The sequence below is a fragment of the Erinaceus europaeus genome, chromosome 1 (assembly GCF_950295315.1).
Source record: "Erinaceus europaeus chromosome 1, mEriEur2.1, whole genome shotgun sequence".
Classification (NCBI taxonomy): domain Eukaryota; kingdom Metazoa; phylum Chordata; class Mammalia; order Eulipotyphla; family Erinaceidae; genus Erinaceus; species Erinaceus europaeus.
Window position 1 is genome coordinate 97,177,614 of NC_080162.1, and position 19,201 is coordinate 97,196,814.

The window sequence follows — 19,201 nt, forward strand, 5'->3', positions numbered from 1 at the left end:
GCCCTGCCTACAAGGTATTAATTAATCCCACCGGTTAAAACCTTCGCAACAGTTGCTAAGGGAGTTTCTACCTTAACCCACTCTTTCCTTTTCTCTCCTCCTTTCCTAGCCATTTCCTTTTCTGACTTGCCACTTCCAGTTCTAACATGTAAAAGTGTTGTCTCTGATCAATAAAGACACATTGTGTTCCCGCTCCGCCACGAGTTCCTGGTCTCTCTCCCGTCGCTGAGTAAGCAGCAGCCCAAGTTGGCTCCAGTCACGTTCTCTCCAACCCAGAGAGCACATGCCCGGGAAGAAACAACCTGATGCTAGCCCGGCAATTACGTAGAGACAAAGAGAAATTGAGAGCAATGGAGGAGATGAAGAGAGAGAGAGACAGAAAGACACTTGCAGCACTGCTTCACCAATTATGACGCTTCCCCCTGCAGGTGGGGACTGGCTCCTTGAACACATGAATGTGTACATTCAACCAGGTGCACTACCACCTGGCACCATGTTTTTCTTTTATCTGGCTGATTTCAATCAATTTATTCCCATTTGTAAATCAATTCATTCATCTTACCAGCATGTTAAGTGTCTATATTAAACAAGATACTGTGCTAAAACAAAGTGTAATAGATCATCCTTTTATATGAGAAAAAAAAAAGCATACATGAAAACCCCAGGTTCAGTCCTCAGCATCACCATAATCCAAAGCTCAGCAGTGTTCTGGTCTTTTTTCTCTCTCTCATTAAAATAAAATCAACTTAAAAAAAAAGGGTGGGTGGGTGGGTGGTGGTGCACCTGGTTGAGTGCACATGTTACAGTGCGTAAGGACCCAGGTTTGAGCCCCCGGTCCCCACCTGCAGGGGGAAAGCTTCACAAGTGGTGAAGCAGGGCTACAGGTGTCTCTCTGTCTCTCTACTTCGATCTCCCCCTTCCCTCTTGATTTCTGGCTGTCTCTATCCAATAAATAAATAAATATTAAAAACAAATTTTAAAGTAAAATCAGCTTTTATTTATAAGTAAGTAAGCAGATGATAGATTTCCCACGTATCTCTTGTCCCAAAAATAGTCTCTCCCATTATCAACAACTCACATTTTTTGATTTTTTAATACATATATATATATATATATATATATTTTTTTTTTTTTGCCTCCAGGGTTATGGCTGGAGCTTAGTGCCTGCACCATGAATCCACTGCTCCTGGAGGCCATTTTTCCCCCTTTTGTTGCCCTTGTTGTTGTACCCTTGTTGTGGTTATTATTGTTGTTGATGATGCCGTTCGTTGTTGGACAGGACAGAGAGAAATCGAGAGAGGAGGGGAAGACAGAGAGGGGGAGAGAAAGATGACACCTGCAAACCTGCTTCACCACCTGTGAATCGATTCATCTGCAGTTGCGGAGCTGGGGGCTCAAACCAGGATCCTTACGCCAGTCCTTGCACTTGGTGTCAAGTGTGCTTAACCCACTGCACTACCGCCTGACCCCCAACAACTCAGGTTTTTAAATCCCATGAGAGAAGTGTCCAAATTTTAGGTATGTTCTTAAATACTTCCTTATATATGCCAGACATCTATGATAATCTTTTCTTCTTGACTAGACGACTTATTTGCTGTAGCACTACATTTGTAGTATGAAGAAAATAAAATCAGTTTACAATGAACTACCACTAAGATAGATACTATAGGACTGTAGCTCCCAATTTTCAAGACACTTAGGATGCTATCAAGTCAAGTTACTGACAGGCTGATAATCCCAAGTCAAGTTACTGACAGGCTGGTAATCATCAGTCGAGTGGCATTTTGCCTTGTGACTCTATAGCACTTTCTTGTCAATTCTGCAAGCAGTGGGCACAATTTCAAGCTCAAAAGCAAAAGGTGTATTCTTATAAAAAGTCAATGTTCCTATGCCTGAATATCAGTTTATATAGCTATATGAGAATATCTGTACTCAAGAGGCCAAAGAACATCCAGGAAACCTGAGCCCCCCCAAAAAAAAAAAACATGGTTTTCAAGTATCAACAGTTACCTGTATGTACATATAATACATATATAGTGTATGTAGCTGCAGCTTCTCCCACTGTACAGTCACTAGCTCCAAGGTCCTCCCTCCTCTGACCTCCACCAGTTGCCCCATCTGACTACACCATCCCTGGACCCAGTCCTCACCTTCTTTCTTGCTTGACAATGCCAGAACACTGGCCAGGCAAGGACAAATAGGCAATAGGGAGTGGGCTCAATCCTCCACCCTCTGCCCCTCACACTAGCCCATGTCCAGAGCTTCTACTTCCCCATCACTGTGTGATGCTCAACAGAGCCCAAGTGTGTTTCTCTGAAAAGAAGGGAGTTTCCATGGGATTCTACCTTTCCTTATAGGAAAGTAGGAGAGAAGAAAGGAAAAATGAGGAGCCTTTTTTATTTTTTTCTAGAAATTAAAAAAAAAAAAAAATCTAAAATATTGCCAGAAGACTGACATTCAGTTGAAGGGTAGGGAAAGCAACTATAAGAAAGAAAGTATGTGAGAGAGTAGTTTTGTTCCTAGTATCTCAAAAAGAACACATTAGACCTTAGGGTACATGTCTCCTGAATATTATTTGTGTACAAGCTAGAAAGTTCTAAGCCACAAATCTACCACTCCTAACAGCCATTCTTCCTTTCTTCCTTAAAAGATGGCACTGAGTCACCCTCTGTTTTTCTGATCTTATTTATTTATTACTGAACAGGAACAGAGAGAATTTGATAGGAGAGGCAGAAATAGAGAGGGAGAGAGACAGAGAAACACCTGCAGCACTGCTTCATCACTCATGAAACTTTCCCCCTGTAGGTGGGGACCAAGGGTTTGAACCTGCAATGTGAGCATTTAACGAGGTGTGTTTCTGCCTGGCCCCAGCAGCCCTTTCTTCTTTTATTCATTTATTGTTTTTCTCTTATCTGATAGAACAGAGAGAAATTGAGAGAAAAGGAGGGCTCAAAAGGGACAGAGAAAAACGGATAGCTGCAGCACCACGTTACCACTTGTGAAGCCTCCCCCTGCAAAACTGGGGACTGGGGAAGCTTGAGCCCGGGTCCTTGGTAATGTGTGCACTCAGCCAGGTGAGCTGCTGCAGTGTTCTGGTCTTTTTTCTCTCTCTCATTAAAATAAAATCAGCTTTTATTTATAAGTAAGAGGGCAGATGATAGTTTTCCCACAAAAAAGAACACTCCAAGACATCATACATAACTGGCTATTGTAAGAGCCTAACTACCATGTACAGTACTGTTCCTAAGGGAAAGGGCCAGAGTTCAAATACAAGGTTAAGGACTGCCCTTATTAACTCCATCCCACAAAGTTCTATGAATCTAAATCTGTGTACTATTACAGTTCTCTATTAACTGAATCTCTCTGTCAAATATAAACAAACTCTGAAATCAAGAAGACAGCACTCACGTGAGGTCATCCAAGACTGACCGATACTCTTTCTCTGCATCAGCAAGCTGAGCTACACGGCTGGCCTCATGGATCGCACTGTCCACCTGCTGAAGTACCCCTTGCTCCAAGACGTCCTGGTCGTAGACATCCACTCCCAACCCCAGAAGTTCAAGAGCTTGTGCACTTGGCTCCACTGCCTGGATCTGATGTCTGTCGATGTGCAGCAGCGACAGCCCTTTCCTTGGAAGTTCCAATGGACAGCCCTCCATGGAAGTGGATGGGACATTAGCAGAAGAACAAGAGGGAAGGTCTTCCTCCATCTCCGCATGGTCATTATTTTCTTGCTTGACTGTCATTTCCACATGACCACTGACAGACTGACCTTGTAAGCTGTCTTGTTCCTGAGTTTGACATGAATGGAAGACTCTCTCATCTGACATCCTCTAAAGACTAAGAGGAAAAAAGAAATTTCAATAAGCCTTTTGGCTATAAAGAATTGGCATTTATATCACTTTTTAATATGACAGTGCTTATTAAATATTCACTTTTTATATTAACACTTCAGAATCCAGCGTGTATTTTACACATTGACGTGTATTTTAAATTTTTTTATTTTAAATTGAACAGTGGTTTACAGGATTTTAAGATTACAGGGATATATTTCCACACCCAACATAGATTAGTGCTCCTCCCACCCATGATAACAGGCAGCTTATTATCTTAAAGCAGGCTAACTTCTAACAAAAGATCAATAGTCCCTCAATTACATAAATTCAAGTTCCCAAGTATTATTTCTCTCAAGAGAACACAAACTAAACTTCTTTTTCAATTTGATAATAAATAATTCACCAAGAGTAAGAAGAAATGTGGCTATGTGGGTAGCCACCTATAAAAAGTTATTCTACTCTGGTGGTGGGAATTGTGTGGAATTTTACCCCTCTTATCCTACGGTCTTGTTGATCACTATTAAATCAATTAAAAGAACAGAAATAGTAATAATAAAAAGTTATTCTTGGTGCCATATAGGTAACTCAACATTGTTAGAGCATCAGGTTGCATGCCTAGGACTCCAGAGGCCCCAGGTTCAATCCCTAGCACCACCACAACCCAGAGCTGAGTAGTGCTCTAGTCTCTCTTTCAGCTCTCATAAATTGAAAAGAAAAGGAGAAAAAGGCTCCCCTGGAAAATCTTGAGTGATTTCAATGGAGTCTTCTCCAAAGTATTTGATGTGGATAGGAACACTGGGGGGTTTGTGGGGAGGCAAGAACCAAAAAAGGAGGGATTGGCAAGGGGCCAAAAACAAAGAGTTTGGGATTTGACTCCACCCAGAGCAATGGACTGACTCTCAAAAGAGTTTTAGACTAAGGCGATGATGGCACGACCCAACTTGTTTGTACAGGATCACAGAGTCTGGAAGGTGGGTTGCAGAAACAGTAAAAGTGATGGCGCGCCATAGGGTGAAGTGCTGGCAGCAAGGCACCGCAGTGAGCAAGGAAAGCTCGTGAAAAGCCACATTTTCTTAGCATTTCCATTCCTCCCTGCATCCAACGTGCTGGACCCGCATTTACCCCATGTTTGCTCTACAGCTGCAGAATCTCCATCAGGATCTAAGATGGCACAGCCGGCCCTTACAGGCAAGACGCTGACACTAAAGCTGGAGCAGACAGACAGACGCACGCTCGCCACCCCACCCCCGTGATTTAAGTTGGGGGGGGTGTCAGAGCCCCGCCCCGCCGGCCTAGGTGAGCGCGCCCCACAACGTCACTTCCGGCCGCAGGTGGCCCAGACATGGAAGGCGGACCCCTCCCCAGAAGGTGGTTTTCCGGCGACCTGGGAGGACGGCTTAGTGCACGGTAACCAGCTGGGAAGCCCAAACGAAGCAGATACTCACCGCCTGACGTTCAGCCCAGCAGTGCAAACACTCACCCTAGGGCCGCGAGGTTGCCGGAACAGAAACTTTAGACGTCACCGCCACCAGCTGCCATAGAAGCCGACAAGGACCCGCCACCACGCATGCGTCTTTGGCACCGCCTAAGCGCCGCCCCCTGCAGCAATTCCGGTCCGACCGAGGCTGGCATGGGTAGAGCCTGGAGCGCATGCGCCGCCCGCGGGACCATGTGGTTTGAGAAAAGGCTGTAAGTGTATCCATTCTACCAGCTGACAGTATGTATCATCTCTACGTCGAACAAGTGTGCGGGCCTGACCTTTCAACCCTAGATGGGACACTTCTTTAAGTAAGAGATGAAAAAATAAAATAGAACATGCCTTTCCATAAAGAGAGAGGAAAAATAAAGCGCTATTCTTGAAGCACTTGAAAAAAAGAGAGAGAGAGAGGAGGAGGAAATATGGGCATGGGTGGGAAAACGTGAATGCTGATACTTACATCTTGAATTCCAGAAAATAAATTAACCTTAAAGAAGGGAACTGGCTTGAGTGACCCATATTTTTGTAGCCACCACCTTGGTCATCAGTAAAGACTAAGAGTAGAGAGGGCTTTTTCTTCTTGTTTTCTTTTTTTATTATTATTATTTATTTCCTTTTGTTGCCCTTGTTATTTTATTGTAGTTATTATTGTTGTTACTGATGTCGTCGTTGTTGGATAGAACAGAGAAATGGAGAGAGATGGGGAAGACAGAAGGGGAGAGAAAAATAGACACCTACAGACCTGCTTCACCGCCTGTGTAGCGACTCCCCCCTGCAGGTGGGGAGCCAGGAGTTCAAACCAGGATCCTTAAGCTGGTCCTTGTGCTTTGCACCACGTGCACTTAACCTGCTGCACTACCCCGGGACTCACAAGAGGGCTTTTTTTTCTCAGACACCACTCTCTCCCCAGCCCCCGCCCCAACACACACACTACCCACCTTGCTTCAATCAAGTGTAGAGGTAGCCCATCAGGTAAATCTGTATCTTGTCATGCCAGCAACCCAGATTCCATCCTTAGCATCGCATGGGATGTATCACTGTGGTGAGCAAGGTAATTTCTAAAGAGAAAAGCAAGCTAACACCTTAGTTGAAGAAGATTGCACTTGGAGGCAATTCTACCCCTCCTCTCAGCATCAACAGGGATTTCTACTGCTGTCATCAAAGTGGCCTTGCTCTGTAGCCTTAGAATTTGCTACTTCTGCCCAAGAGTCTGCTGATAACCCAAACAAGTTGTACTCTCTGTATACGGAAAAAATAATCTGTTAAGCTTGTTCTTTGAGTTACTATGGGAAAGTTGATAACCGTATAAAAGAGCAAGCACCTTTTTGCATGGTGCAAGTTCGGCTGGATCTCCTGGCATAATAAACACTGCTTCCTGCATTAAAGCCTCAGTGTGTCCATCTCTCTGCCTGAGATTCTGATAGCATTCCAGCACTGGGGGGGGGGGGGGGGGGGGCTTTCAATGCTCTGACGTCTCTTTATTTTTCTGTCTCTCTACCTGGATGGATGGATGGATGGATGGATGAATACCTATAAAATCTATATAAGAGAAACCCTGGGGAAATAGTACAGTAGGTGGAACTTCTGATCTGTTAGCTTGAAGTTGCAAGTTCAATCCTCCCATTCCAGAGTAATGCTCTAGTGTTATCTATCTATTTATATCTGTCTCTCATTAATAAATATTTATTTTTAAGATTTTAAAAGGCTGGGAAAGAATCACTGACTCCACAAAAGAAAGAGATAAAAACCAGCAGGGAAAATAGCATAATGATTGAGCAAAAGAATTTCATGCTTGACTCTGGTCCCAGGTTCAATCCCCCACACCAACATAAGGCACTGCTCTGATAATAATAATATTAGCAACAAAAAAAAAATTTAAGTAATATGGAGCTGTTGTATTGCACCAAAGTAAAAGACTCAGGTGGGGTGGGGGCAGTCCAGATCCTGAAACATGTTCAGGTCCTGAAACATGATGACAGAGGAAGATGAGGTGGGAGGTTAGACTGTTATGTGGGAAACTGAGAAATGTACATTTATACAAACTACTGTATTTGACTGTTGACTGTAAACCATTAATACCCCTCAATAAAGAGGGGAAAGCAGTAATAACTCAAATTTTTACTGTGCCCACCTGAACCTTCAGACCCCTCTTTTTGCATCCACTCAGTCCCAACTCCCCATCTCCCTTGTTCAATTATCTTGACTTTTGCAAGCACTCTCCTTGCTCCAGTACTACTCCTTACTTATAGGTTGAACTGTGATTGCCAAGATTATGTTAGCAGTCACTAGAATAACCAATGTTATGTATAAGTTGAATGAATGATTGAATCATTTTTATTGGGGAGTTTGCAGTTCACAATATAGTATATAAAACGATGAATGAAATCGTATGTTCCCACTGAAATGTATGCATGGTTTTGTTTGTGTCCATGTGTGTACAGTAAAAATATACAAGCTGGGGATGAAGAGCCATCTCGTTACTTTTTGGTTCTACCTCTATCATAAAATTCTGTGCATTGATTTCTCTTGGCTCATTGTCTTCCCAAATTTAATTTGTCTTTGCTATGATTTTTTTTTCTTAAACCTCTTTAATTTTGTTCACTGTCGTTTAATTTTGTTGATGTTTATTTGTTTGTTTTGATGGTCACTTAGGGTCATTTTTTGTAATCTCCAGCAAACACCTCATTCTTCCAAGTTAACATAATGAAAGAGCAGGTATAGGTATGTATGAGCCAAATTCTATTCAAACTTTAGAAGATATGGATCTCAATGTGCCCTGATTTTAGAGCTAAAGTCTGCTACATCCATGTAATTTTATTAGTAGTAACCAGCACTGATATGAACATGTGCAGTTGGCCATTAAAGAGATTTTGAAGGGAATTATAATTCTGAACATATGAGAAGAAATGTTATTGCTGATCCATTCATGTGAATGGAAACAGTGAGAATATATGATTTTAGCAATAGTGAGGACAACATGAGGGTACAAACATGCTTATAAGCTGTCAAAAATGAGAATAAAAAATGTGAAATCATGTGATCTTAGTTGGGCAATTTAACTTTTTTGTTCATCTTCCTTTGAGTAGTTGACTCTTAAAACATACAATTTAGCTCCCCACCTGCAGGGGAGTCGCTTCACAGGTGGTGAAGCAGGTCTGCAGGTGTCTCTCTTTCTCTCCCCCCTCTGTCTTCCTCTCCTCTCTCCATTTCTCTCTGTCCTATCTAACAATGACAACATCAATAACAATAATAACCAACAATAAAACAAGGGCAACAAAAGGGAGTAAGTATTTTTTAAAAAACATACAGTTTAATAAATCATCACTAGAGGAAGCAGGACACCAACTAATGAATGTGAGTAACTTGAACACTTGGATTTTATTGAGTGTCTACTATGAGCCAGTTGGTCTATTGGATATAAGAGGCACAGAGTGAACAGGGCTGACAAGGTCCTTGCTTTCATGTGACTTATAGTCTAGTGTTGAGGTGGGTAATAGAAGCCATAAAATATAAAGTACTAAGTGTTATTAAGGAAAACAAAATGAGGGGGTTGGGCTGTAGCACAGTGGGTTAAGTGCACATGGCCTAAAGCACAAGGACTGGCTAAAGATCCCTGTTCAAGCCCCTGGCTCCCTACCTGCAGGGGATGGGGTCACTTCACAGGTGGTGAAGCAGGTCTGCAGGTGTCTTTCTCTCCCCCTCTCTGTCTTCCCCTCCTCTCTCCATTTCTGTCTGTCCGATCCAACCATAACTACATCAATAACTAATAATAACCACAATAACGATAAAAAAAAAAAAAGAAAAGAAAATGAGTTGATATAGGAGACACTTAAGCTACAATCTTAAAGACAGAAAGAAGTTGGGAATAAGCGAGGCAGAATTCCAGACAGGAACTAGTAGTGCAGAGAGAAATTTGAAAGCTTTGCAAACCAAAGATTGGATGACAATGGCAAAGTCAAGGTAGGCAAGGGCTCGATAAGTAGAACTCTGGTAACTGGACTTGGAATTTAATTAATTAAGCTGAATGTTTACCAGAAAAGATGCACGTTTTTACCTTTTTAATTTTATTTATATATTATTTATTGAATGGAGACAGAGGGAACAGGGAGAGAGAGAGACACTCACCTGCGGCACTGCTTTACTTATGAAACTTCCCCACTATAGGTGGGGGACCAGGGGCTTGAACCCAGATCCTTGTGCATTGTCACATGTGCATTCAACCAGGTGTACCACCTGGCCCAACAGGTTTTAACCTTCTACCAGAATATAGGTCAAACTCATAAGACATGATATGAGTAGTATTATCTTGGCAAGATACCAAGTTTCCTTTACACCCTACTTTGAGAAGCAGAAAGTGAACCTGAAGAAGCAAAGCTGATAGACATCTAGAGGAGGGGAAAATAATATTTGCACATTACTGGATTAAAACCCTCCAAATCAGTCATTTATAATCTTTCATCCACATTTGAAAGGAAGAAATAGACCTGCTCCTTGGAAAATGGGGAAATAAATGCCTGAGTCTTTGATCAAGTCTTTCTTCACTTCAGGTTGTCAATATAGTGGTAGGTAGCCTGCAAACACTCCATGATTTAATTCAAGTCCTGTTCCTTTCGTAGTAAAGTTTTCCCAACACCCATTTTCAGCCTGCAAGGGAGTTCTCTTTGCTCACTATTCATAACTCCAGCGCAGAACTCACCAGACTGGTTTGTAACTGGCTGGATCGTCCATTTCCCCAGATGAACTGGGGAACAGTTCTTTGATGCCTCCAATAACCTTGACCTTTTTTCCTTTGGGGTCACAGGATGCCACTCTCAGTCCTTCTGTATCCTACAGTCACATGGACTATGAGGCACTGCAGTTAGAGATGCGCCCTTTGACTTTCAATGCATCAGATCCGTGGAGACCTCAGGTCTCAAAGCCATCATCTGTTCCAAGTTTGTATGAAGTGGCAAAGCTTCAAAAAGCACTCCTCCTAAAAAAAATTTTTTTTTAAAAAAAAAGCACACCTCCTGCAGCCTAAGGGGAACCCTTCCCATAGCCCACCTCACTTGTGTGAGGTCTGTGTTAAGAGACTCACTGATTCCTCTAGATGCTTTTTAAGACTCCCTTCTCTTTGCTGGAAAATTGTTAATCAGTTTGTGGCAGCATAAATAAAATTAGAGGGTTTAATTAAAACTAATGAATGAGTGAGTGGAGACCAGCCTGGCCGCTTTACTCTCTGAGCCTCGGAGCAGTAAATAATGAAAATGTCACACAGCGAGTGATGTGTTTTAACAGAAGTGTAGGGCCAGCAGAAATGAGGCCACAGAGAGCTCCTCCACTGAGTTGTAATTTGCAAGTGGTGGAATCCCCATCCTGGTGTGCCTTATTAAATAATTTCACAGAAAATGTCCCACTTTATGGTCCTTTCAAAAAAAAAAAAAAAAGGACAGCTAGCATGCCTGTTCCTTGTACATCCTTAGCATACTTTACACAGGGTACCCCCGATGTCTTTGTTCCCCTTGAGGAAACAGCAGATGGGGCCACACTATAGATATTCCAGTGGATAAAGAGCTGGAATCCTAACTGCTCAAGTTATAGAAGATGGAGGGAGAATTGTCCCATATTCCTCTTGACTTTTCAGTCTATGGCCATTCCACTATGAATGTGCCTGACTTTACCAAATACTTTTCCTGTAAGTAAAAATCTATTCAAGATGATCTGGGGGCTTAGATTGAGCAGAAATTGCTTTTTGTACAGTGTCACTAAGGACTTTTCCAGATATATAACTACTGTGTGGGTGAAGTAGTCTGGGACTTTATTTGGCACTATTGCATTTTTCTAAGTGATTTGATAGTGGTTTAGAGGATTATCAGATTAAAAAGATTTAATTCCATACCACACCCACCACCAAAGGTCTTGACATCATTTTATTTCATTTTTTTAGAAATAAAAAATTAGTTTTCTTAAAAAAACTTTTCTTTATTTATTGGAGACAGATATAAATCAAGAGGGAAGGAGTGCAATAATGAGGGAGAGAGACAGAGAGACACCTGCAGCCCTGCTTTACCACTTATAAAATTTTTCCCCTGCAAGTGGGGGCTAGCAGCTTGGACCAAGATCTTTGCACATTAAAATATATGTACTCAACCAGATGTGCCACCGTCTAGCCCCCAAAATCTATAATTCTTTATTGAAGTACTGTCTAATTAGAACATTATGTAGTGGTTCGGGGGGTGGTGCAGTGGTTAAGGCATTGGACTCTCAAGCATGAGGTCCCAAGTTCAATCCCCAGCAGCACATGTACTGGAGTGATGTCTGGTTCTTTCTCTCTCTCCTCCTATCTTTCTCATTCATAAATAAATAAAATCTTTTAGAAAAAAAAGAACATTATGTAAACTTCAAGTGTGTATCATTTTGGGACTAGGTGGTGGTGCACCTGGTTAAGTGCACACATTACACAAGGACCCAGGTTCAAACCCCTGGTCCCCACCTGCAGGGGGAAAGAAACAAAGTGAAGACAAATTGTGAAGCAGGGCTTCAAGTGTCTCTTTGTCTCTCTCCCTCTCGGTCTCCCCCTCTCTTCTCAATTACTGTCTGTCTCTATCCAATAATAAATAAATAAATAAAATTTTAAAACTTAAAAAAAAGTTCCATTTCCAGTGGCAATTTTCTTCCTAGTATCCATAATCTACACTGTAGCTTGTCACTTTCAGGTTGATTCCACATATAGGCACAAGCATCTTACATTTAGTCTCCTAAGAGGAGGTCTGATCAAGAATTTATATGTGGGAGTCGGGCTGTAGCACAGCGGGTTAAGCGCAGGTGGCGCAAAGCACAAGGACCGGCATAAGGAAGCGGGTTTGAACCCCGGCTCCCCACCTGCAGGGGAGTCGCTTCACAGGCGGTGAAGCAGGTCTGCAGGTGTCTATCTTTCTCTCCCCCTCTCTGTCTTCCCCTCCTCTCTCCATTTCTCTCTGTCCTATCCAACAACGACAACAACAATAATAACTACAACAATAAAACAACAAGGGCAACAAAAGGGAATAAATAAATAAAATAAATATTAATAAAAAAATTTTTAAAAACTTATATGTTGTAAAGAATATTGTTTTAGGGAGTCAGGTGTTAGCGCAATGGGTTAAGCACATGTGGTGTGAAGCACAAGGGCCGGCTTAAGGATCCTGGTTCAAGCCCCCTGGCTCCCCACCTGCAGGGGAGTCGCTTCACAGGCGGTGAAGCAGGTCTGCAGGTGTCTATCTTTCTCTCCTCCTCTCTGTCTTCCCCTCCTCTCTCCATTTCTCTCTGTCCTATCTAACAATGACAAAATCAATAACAACAATAATAACTACACCAACAATAAAAAAAAACAAGAGCAACAAAAGGGAAAATGAATTTATACAAAAAAATTTATAAAAAATAGAATATTGTTTTATTATGAATGATCGCCCTTCTACTTTATTCAGCCAGAGCATTTATATAGGTCTCAGAAATTGTGTGCATGTATGTAAAGGGATATTTGTTGGACTGGGGAGGCAACATAATGGTTACGTGAAAGATTTATGCCTGAGGTTCTGAGGCCCAGGTTTAATCCCCAGCACCACCATAGAGCTGAGAAGTACTCTAGTCTCTCTCTCTCAAAATAAATAAATATTTTAAAAGAAAATAATCATACAATTAATTTTTTAAAAAAGAAATATTTGTTAGACCCAATTTCCCAATGGCGGGTGAGTAGTTAAGGAAGTTGTGGCATACACACATATATATGATGGGAGTCTGCTCAGCTATAAGAAATGATGAATTTTTCATGTTAAGTGAAATAAGTCAGAAGCATAAAATGAATTTGGGATGATCTCACTCTCAGGCAGAAGGTGAAAAACAAGATCAGAAGAGAAAACACAAGTAGAACCCGAACTGGAATTGGCGTATTGCACTAAAGTAAAAGACTCTGTGGTAGGTGGGTGGGGAGAATACAGATCCAAGAAGGATGACAGAGGACCTAGTGGAGGTTGCATTATTATATGGAAAACTGGGAAATGTTATGCATGTACAAACTATTGTATTTACTGTAGAATGTAAAACAGTAATTCCCCAATAAAGAAATTTAAAAAAAAAGAAAAAAAAGAAATGATGAATTTTAGTCTATGGCCATACCACCCTGAACATGCCCAATCTCGTCTGATCTCAGAAGCTAAGCAGGGTCGGGCCTGACTAGTACTTGGATGGGAGAAAAGATGCATTTTCTTTCAACTATTATATCTCCCCAGACAACAACCAGGGTACTAGACAACCTGCATACTAGATGTCAGGCTCAGGCGAAAACTATTAAAGACATGGGCCCCTTGAAATATACTTAAAGTAGACCTACTAGCCTTTTCCAAAACAGAGATCCCAAATCTTCATCTGCAATATTCTTGCCTTTAGGTTCATGATTAATCAACAATTTGCTCTGCTTTCTGTCTTAACTCTTTTTCAGCCACCAGGTTCCATAATGCCAACCAGACTTCCTGTGGCAGACAACCCCACCAATGTGTCCTGGAGCCCCACCTTCCCAGACCTTTGCCCCACTAGGGAAAGAGAGAGACAGGCTGGGAGTATGGATTGACAAGTCAATGCCCATGTTCAGCAGGGAAGCAATTACAGAAGCCAGACCTTCCACCTTCTATACCTCATAATGATCCTGGGTCCATGCTTCTAGAGGAATAAAGAATAGGGAAGCTATCAAGGGAGGGGATGAGATACGGAGTTCTGGTGGTAGGAATTGTGTGGAATTATACCCCTCTTATCCTATGGTCTTGTCAATACTTCCCATTTTATAAATAAAATAATAAAAAAAATGATGAATTTTCTCTTTTCCTATATCTTGGATAGAACTTGAAGGAGTCATGTTAAACTAAAGGAAGATAAATACCAGATGATCTCATCATAGAAACAAAAAAAAAGTGGAGGGCTGGACAGCGGCACACCCAGTAAAGTGCACATATCACTATACACAAGGACCAAGGTTCAAGCCTCTGCTCCCCACCTGCAGAGGGAATGCTTCATGAGCAGTGAAGCAGGTCTGCAGGTGTCTATCTTTCCCCTTCTCTATCTCCCCTCTCCTCTCTATCCTGTCAAATAAAAAAATAAATAAATAGAGAAACAAAGAAAGGAAAAATACAGGATGAAACTTTAATTAATTATAGTCTATTACAGCAGGTAAGGATTCCTGAAGAGTGGTGGGGAGGCAAGAAGGGACTAAAGGGGTTTATGGACCCAGTGTCTGATGGTGGAAGAAGGTGACAGTTTGGTGGAAGGTCTGGTATTCTTTTTTTTTATTTTTAAAAAAGATTTATTTTTTATTATTGGATAGAAAAAAGAGAGAAACTAAGAGGGAAGGAGGAGAAAAAGAGGGAGAGAGAGAGAGACCTGCAGCCTTGCTTCATTACTTCTGAAGATTTCCCATTGCAGGTGGGGACCGGGGGCTTGAACCTGAGTCCTTGCTCACTGTAACATGAGCACTTAACCAGGTGCACTACCACCTGGCTCCCAAAGTATTTATGATTTTATTTATTTATTTATTTATTTATTTAAGGAAGGAAGGAGACATTAACAAAACCGTAGGATAGAAGAGGTACAATTCCACACAATTCCCACCACCCGATCTCCATATCCCATCCCCTCCCCTGATAGCTTTCCCATTCTCTATCCTGACACCTATTGTGGGGAAATACAAAATGGTGCCTCTGTGACAACAGTCTTGTAAAACTCTCTCTCTCTCTCTCTCTCTCTCTCTCTCTCTCTATCTCTATTTCTATCTCTCTCTCTCACACACACACATACACACACACACACACACACATATGTTACAGAGCACATTGAATCTGATGAGTTTGAGAACCACTCTTCATGCCAGCTGTGAAAATTGTCAAGAGCATTTTCAAGAATATGTTCTCCCACTGATCCTCTCATTTCCCATCCTTACCATTTCATCAGCTCTATTTCAAGTTCCCGAAGACTTCCAATAACATTTGCTGAGTCCCTGGAGCAATTCATGAACCTGAGCACATTGTCCTAAGAACAAACCCTCTATGCAACTGACATTTCAGAATCTCACTCTTAGCCCCCATGCTTCTCCAGTTCTTACAGCTTATTAGGAAGTTCAGAGTCTTCCTTACTTGGTTTTCTTTACTTTTCACTCACTATCAGAACCAGTCTTGAGGATAGAGTTACCCAGGTCTGGGTTGGACACTGGGACAGTGTGGTAGGTGGGACCGCAAGATGAAGCCCTGAAGGATATACCCTGAAAAATCCCCTAGGTTGTGAGTACTAAGGGCCTCATCGCTAAGAGCTAAGGTCAGTGTAATAGACAGCCACAATCATGCTGAAGCAATGCAGTTTTTGTAACCTCTGCCAGTACAAACACTAGAATGAGACAACAGTAAAAGGACATCACAGGCTTGTCTCAGGCAAGAAAGGAAGTGCTCATTAGAACAATTAACCGAATGGCCTCCTACTAAGTGCCATTGATTTTCTTTCTCCTCTCTTTCTCCTTCTTTTCCAAAGCACTGCTTAGTTCTGGTTTATGGTGGTGTGGGGGACTGAAACTGGGATTTTGGAGCCTCAGGCATGAGATTCCCTTTGCATAACCATTATGCTAATTACCCCACCCTCTTTCTTTCTTTCTTTCTTTCTTTCTTTCTTTCTTTCTTTATTTATTTCTCACCAGAGAGAGCTCTGGTTTATTATGGTGTGTGGGGATTGAACCTGGGACCTTGAAGTCCCGGGCATGAGAATCTCTTTGAATAACCATTATACTATCTCTTCCCCCCACCTTTTTTTAAATTTTTACTTGATAGGACAGAGAGAAGTTGACAGGGAAGGAGAAGATAGAGAGGGAAAGAGAAATACCTGTAACCCTGCATCACTGCTTGTGAAATATCCCCTGATAAGTGGGGACCAGAGGCTTGAACCCAGTGGTTGAGTGCATGTTGCTATGTGCAAGGACCAGGGTTCAAGCTTCTAGTTCACTGATTATGTTTCAGGTCTCCAAATTGGCTCAGGTCCAGAAACTTGACAAAAGATTATTTTATGAGCTGAAGGTTTATGATCTCACCCAATTCATATGTTGAAATCTTAATCACCAAACTAATATTATTTGAAGATGGAGCCCTTGGAAGGTGATTACAGTTACCTGTGATATCCTCTTACTGTTGTCCCTAGCCGACTGAATCCATATGGATCCCAGTCACTTACAAAGCCAGCAACAAGCAGCTCCTGACAGCTTTCAAGCTGTTGGTCCTGCTCTTCGAGTCCTCCAACTTAATGTTGAGGGGCTGTCCTTTGCCAAACGCCTTCTTATTGGTCAATTGGCAATACAGCATCAGGCAGATGTTATTTGCCTACAAGAAACACATATAGCAATCGATGAAGCTGCTCAATTCACCATCAGTGGATTCGATTTAATATGCTATAATCTCCATCCTAAACACGGCTGAGCCATCTACGCCAAATCGTATCTTGCGGACGTTTACCATACGGCCTTCTACGACTCCATTACTATTGGAACTATTCAGCTCGTCAACGTATATAAGCCTCCCAGTGCCTCATGGGATAATGAGGTCCTGCCTAGCCCGAATCACCCAGCCGTTTACTTTGGAGACTTTAATAGTCATCACCAAGACTGGGGATATTCCTCCACTCGTGCTGATGGCTCTATCTTAGCTGACTGGGCTTCAGCGAATGACCTCTCCCTATTATACGATCCTGAACAGCCAGGCTCTTTTCACAGTGCTAGATGGAATAAAGACTCGTCGTGCTGGATTAGCACAGTCAACGGCCAAGCCTTTCCCGCTACGAGACAAGTTCTCAAGATCTTCCCGCACAGTCATCACCGCCCAGCTATCATCCGCATTGGTCTCCAGCTCCCACTGATTCTGTGCTCGAAGAAACTAAGATGGAACTTTCGGAAAGCAAACTGGCGTCTGTTCAGTGATCTTACCAACAAATCTATTCCTGCAATTCCAATTAACTCTATCCCCTCTGAAGATTCCTACAGGCACTTCCGCCAAGCCATCTTCAAAGCAGCTTCCCAAGCTATTCCTCGTGGGAGACATGCTAACTATACGCCTTGTCTTGATGCTGAATGCAAGCAACTACTAAAGCAATATGATGAGTCGGGCGACCCAGATGTGGCTGACCATCTCATTCCCTCCCTGGATGCAGCACGCCAAGCCCGCTGGCAACAACTCACGGAAAGTCTGAACTTTACCCACTCCAGTAGGAAGGCCTGGAAGCGTCTTCATAGTCTGGGTGCCGATAGCCAACCCTCTCCCATCTCCCATGCTCCCATATCTCCAAACTCAGTGGCCAGTCACCTAACTCAAGTTGGACGTGCTAAGATCGACCCAGTCTGGAAAAGAGAAATTTCCCATGAGTGGTCATCCCACTTCCGTTTATCTTGTCCATCTCCAAAACTCTCTCCCTTTACATTGTCTAATCTGGAAGACGCTTTGAAGAGGGTTAAACCGGGAATGGCTGCTGGCTATGATAACATCACCCCAGAACTCATTCTTAACTTGGGCCCTGCAGCAAAGAAGTGGCTCACTACATTCCTGTCCCACATCTTGGAATCCGAATCTATGCCCAAAAATTGGCGTCATGCGAAGATAATAGCAGTTTTGAAACCAAAGAAAGACCCAACACTGGCCGCCAGCTATAGACCAATTTCTCTCCTCTCCATGTGTTACAAACTCCTTGAGAGGATGCTTCTGTCACGTATTTCTCCTCTTACAGAGAAATTCCTATCACCCGCCCAAGCTGGTTTCCGCCCAGAAAGATCTACCTGCGAACAAGTCCTGGCCCTCTCAATTTACATTGAAAATGGATTCCAGAAGAATTTAAAGACGGTCTGGCACCGTGGTCTCCTAGTCAAGATCTCAAGATGCCTGCCTCCATGGGTGGCCAACACTATATCGTTTCTTCTCCAAAACAGAAGATTCCAGGTGCATCTGGGTGACAAGTCTAGCAGATGGAGACTTGTCTCAAGTGGCCTCCCTCAGGGCTCTGTTCTGGCTCCTACGCTATTTAATATTTACATCAATGACCTCCCAGAAACTTCTTCAAGGAAGTTCATCTACGCCGATGACATCTGCTGTGCAACTCAGGCATCCAAGTTTGACATCCTCAAGGAAACACTCACGAAAGACATGTCTCTGATACCTGATTACTGTAAAAAATGGCGACTAATCCCTAGCACTGCAAAAATGGTATCATCTGTTTTCCATCTACACCATGCCTCGGCCTCGCTTGAGCTTAATGTGCAGCTTGGCGATATGAGAATCCGGCATGAAGCCCAGCCAGTCTATCTTGGCGTTACTCTCGATCACACCCTGTCATTTCACGAACATCTCATAAAAACTGCAGCAAAGGTGGGTGCGAGGAATCACATCATTGCAAGACTGGCCAGCTCCTCATGGGGTGTGAGTGCTTCCACACTACGGTCATCATCTCTGGCATAATGCTATTCCACTTCAGAATACTGTGCCCCAGTATGGTTCCGTAGCCCCCATGTCCACTTGCGTTGGATAGTATACCAGCTCCCCCCGGCTTCTGCTTAACCATATGCTTAACCATATAGGGATAGATTTAATCCCATTCAAAGCTTTGGTCTATTTACATAAATCACTTTTACATTTACATAAAGCACCACACTCCCTCCAGGACATTGGTGGTTTAGTGGTAGAATTCTCACCTGCTCCACCCCCTCTCCTTGTCACACCCTGATCCTCTCCTTGTCACACTCTGATTTTCACCAGTCACTTTTCGCTCCACCCTCTCTATATCACATCCTGTTTCCACCCTACTTGGAGAGTATAAAAACAGCTGCTCTTCTGATTAAAGACACTTGGAAATTGCTTTCCGGCTCTGA

The 19,201-nt window shown here is 42.6% G+C and overlaps 1 protein-coding gene across 3 annotated transcripts in view; it reads right to left on the bottom strand.

Moving 5' to 3' along the window:
* Positions 1–5,414, bottom strand: part of ERCC6 (ERCC excision repair 6, chromatin remodeling factor) — a 102,010-nt gene extending 96,596 nt beyond the window's left edge. Inside the window, exons 1-2 of one of the 3 annotated variants that reach the window (XM_007526483.3) lie at positions 5,317–5,414; positions 3,409–3,840 (exon numbers count right to left, since the gene is read on the bottom strand). In XM_007526483.3, the coding sequence (XP_007526545.1) occupies positions 3,409–3,830 (422 nt within the window). In that variant the 5' untranslated portion in view covers positions 3,831–3,840; positions 5,317–5,414. Of the gene's footprint in view, positions 1–3,408; positions 3,841–5,281 lie in introns of those variants that run through there. The other 2 variants (XM_060191455.1, XM_060191463.1) reach the window with 2 other exon arrangements.
* Positions 5,415–19,201: the final 13,787 nt, after the last annotated feature.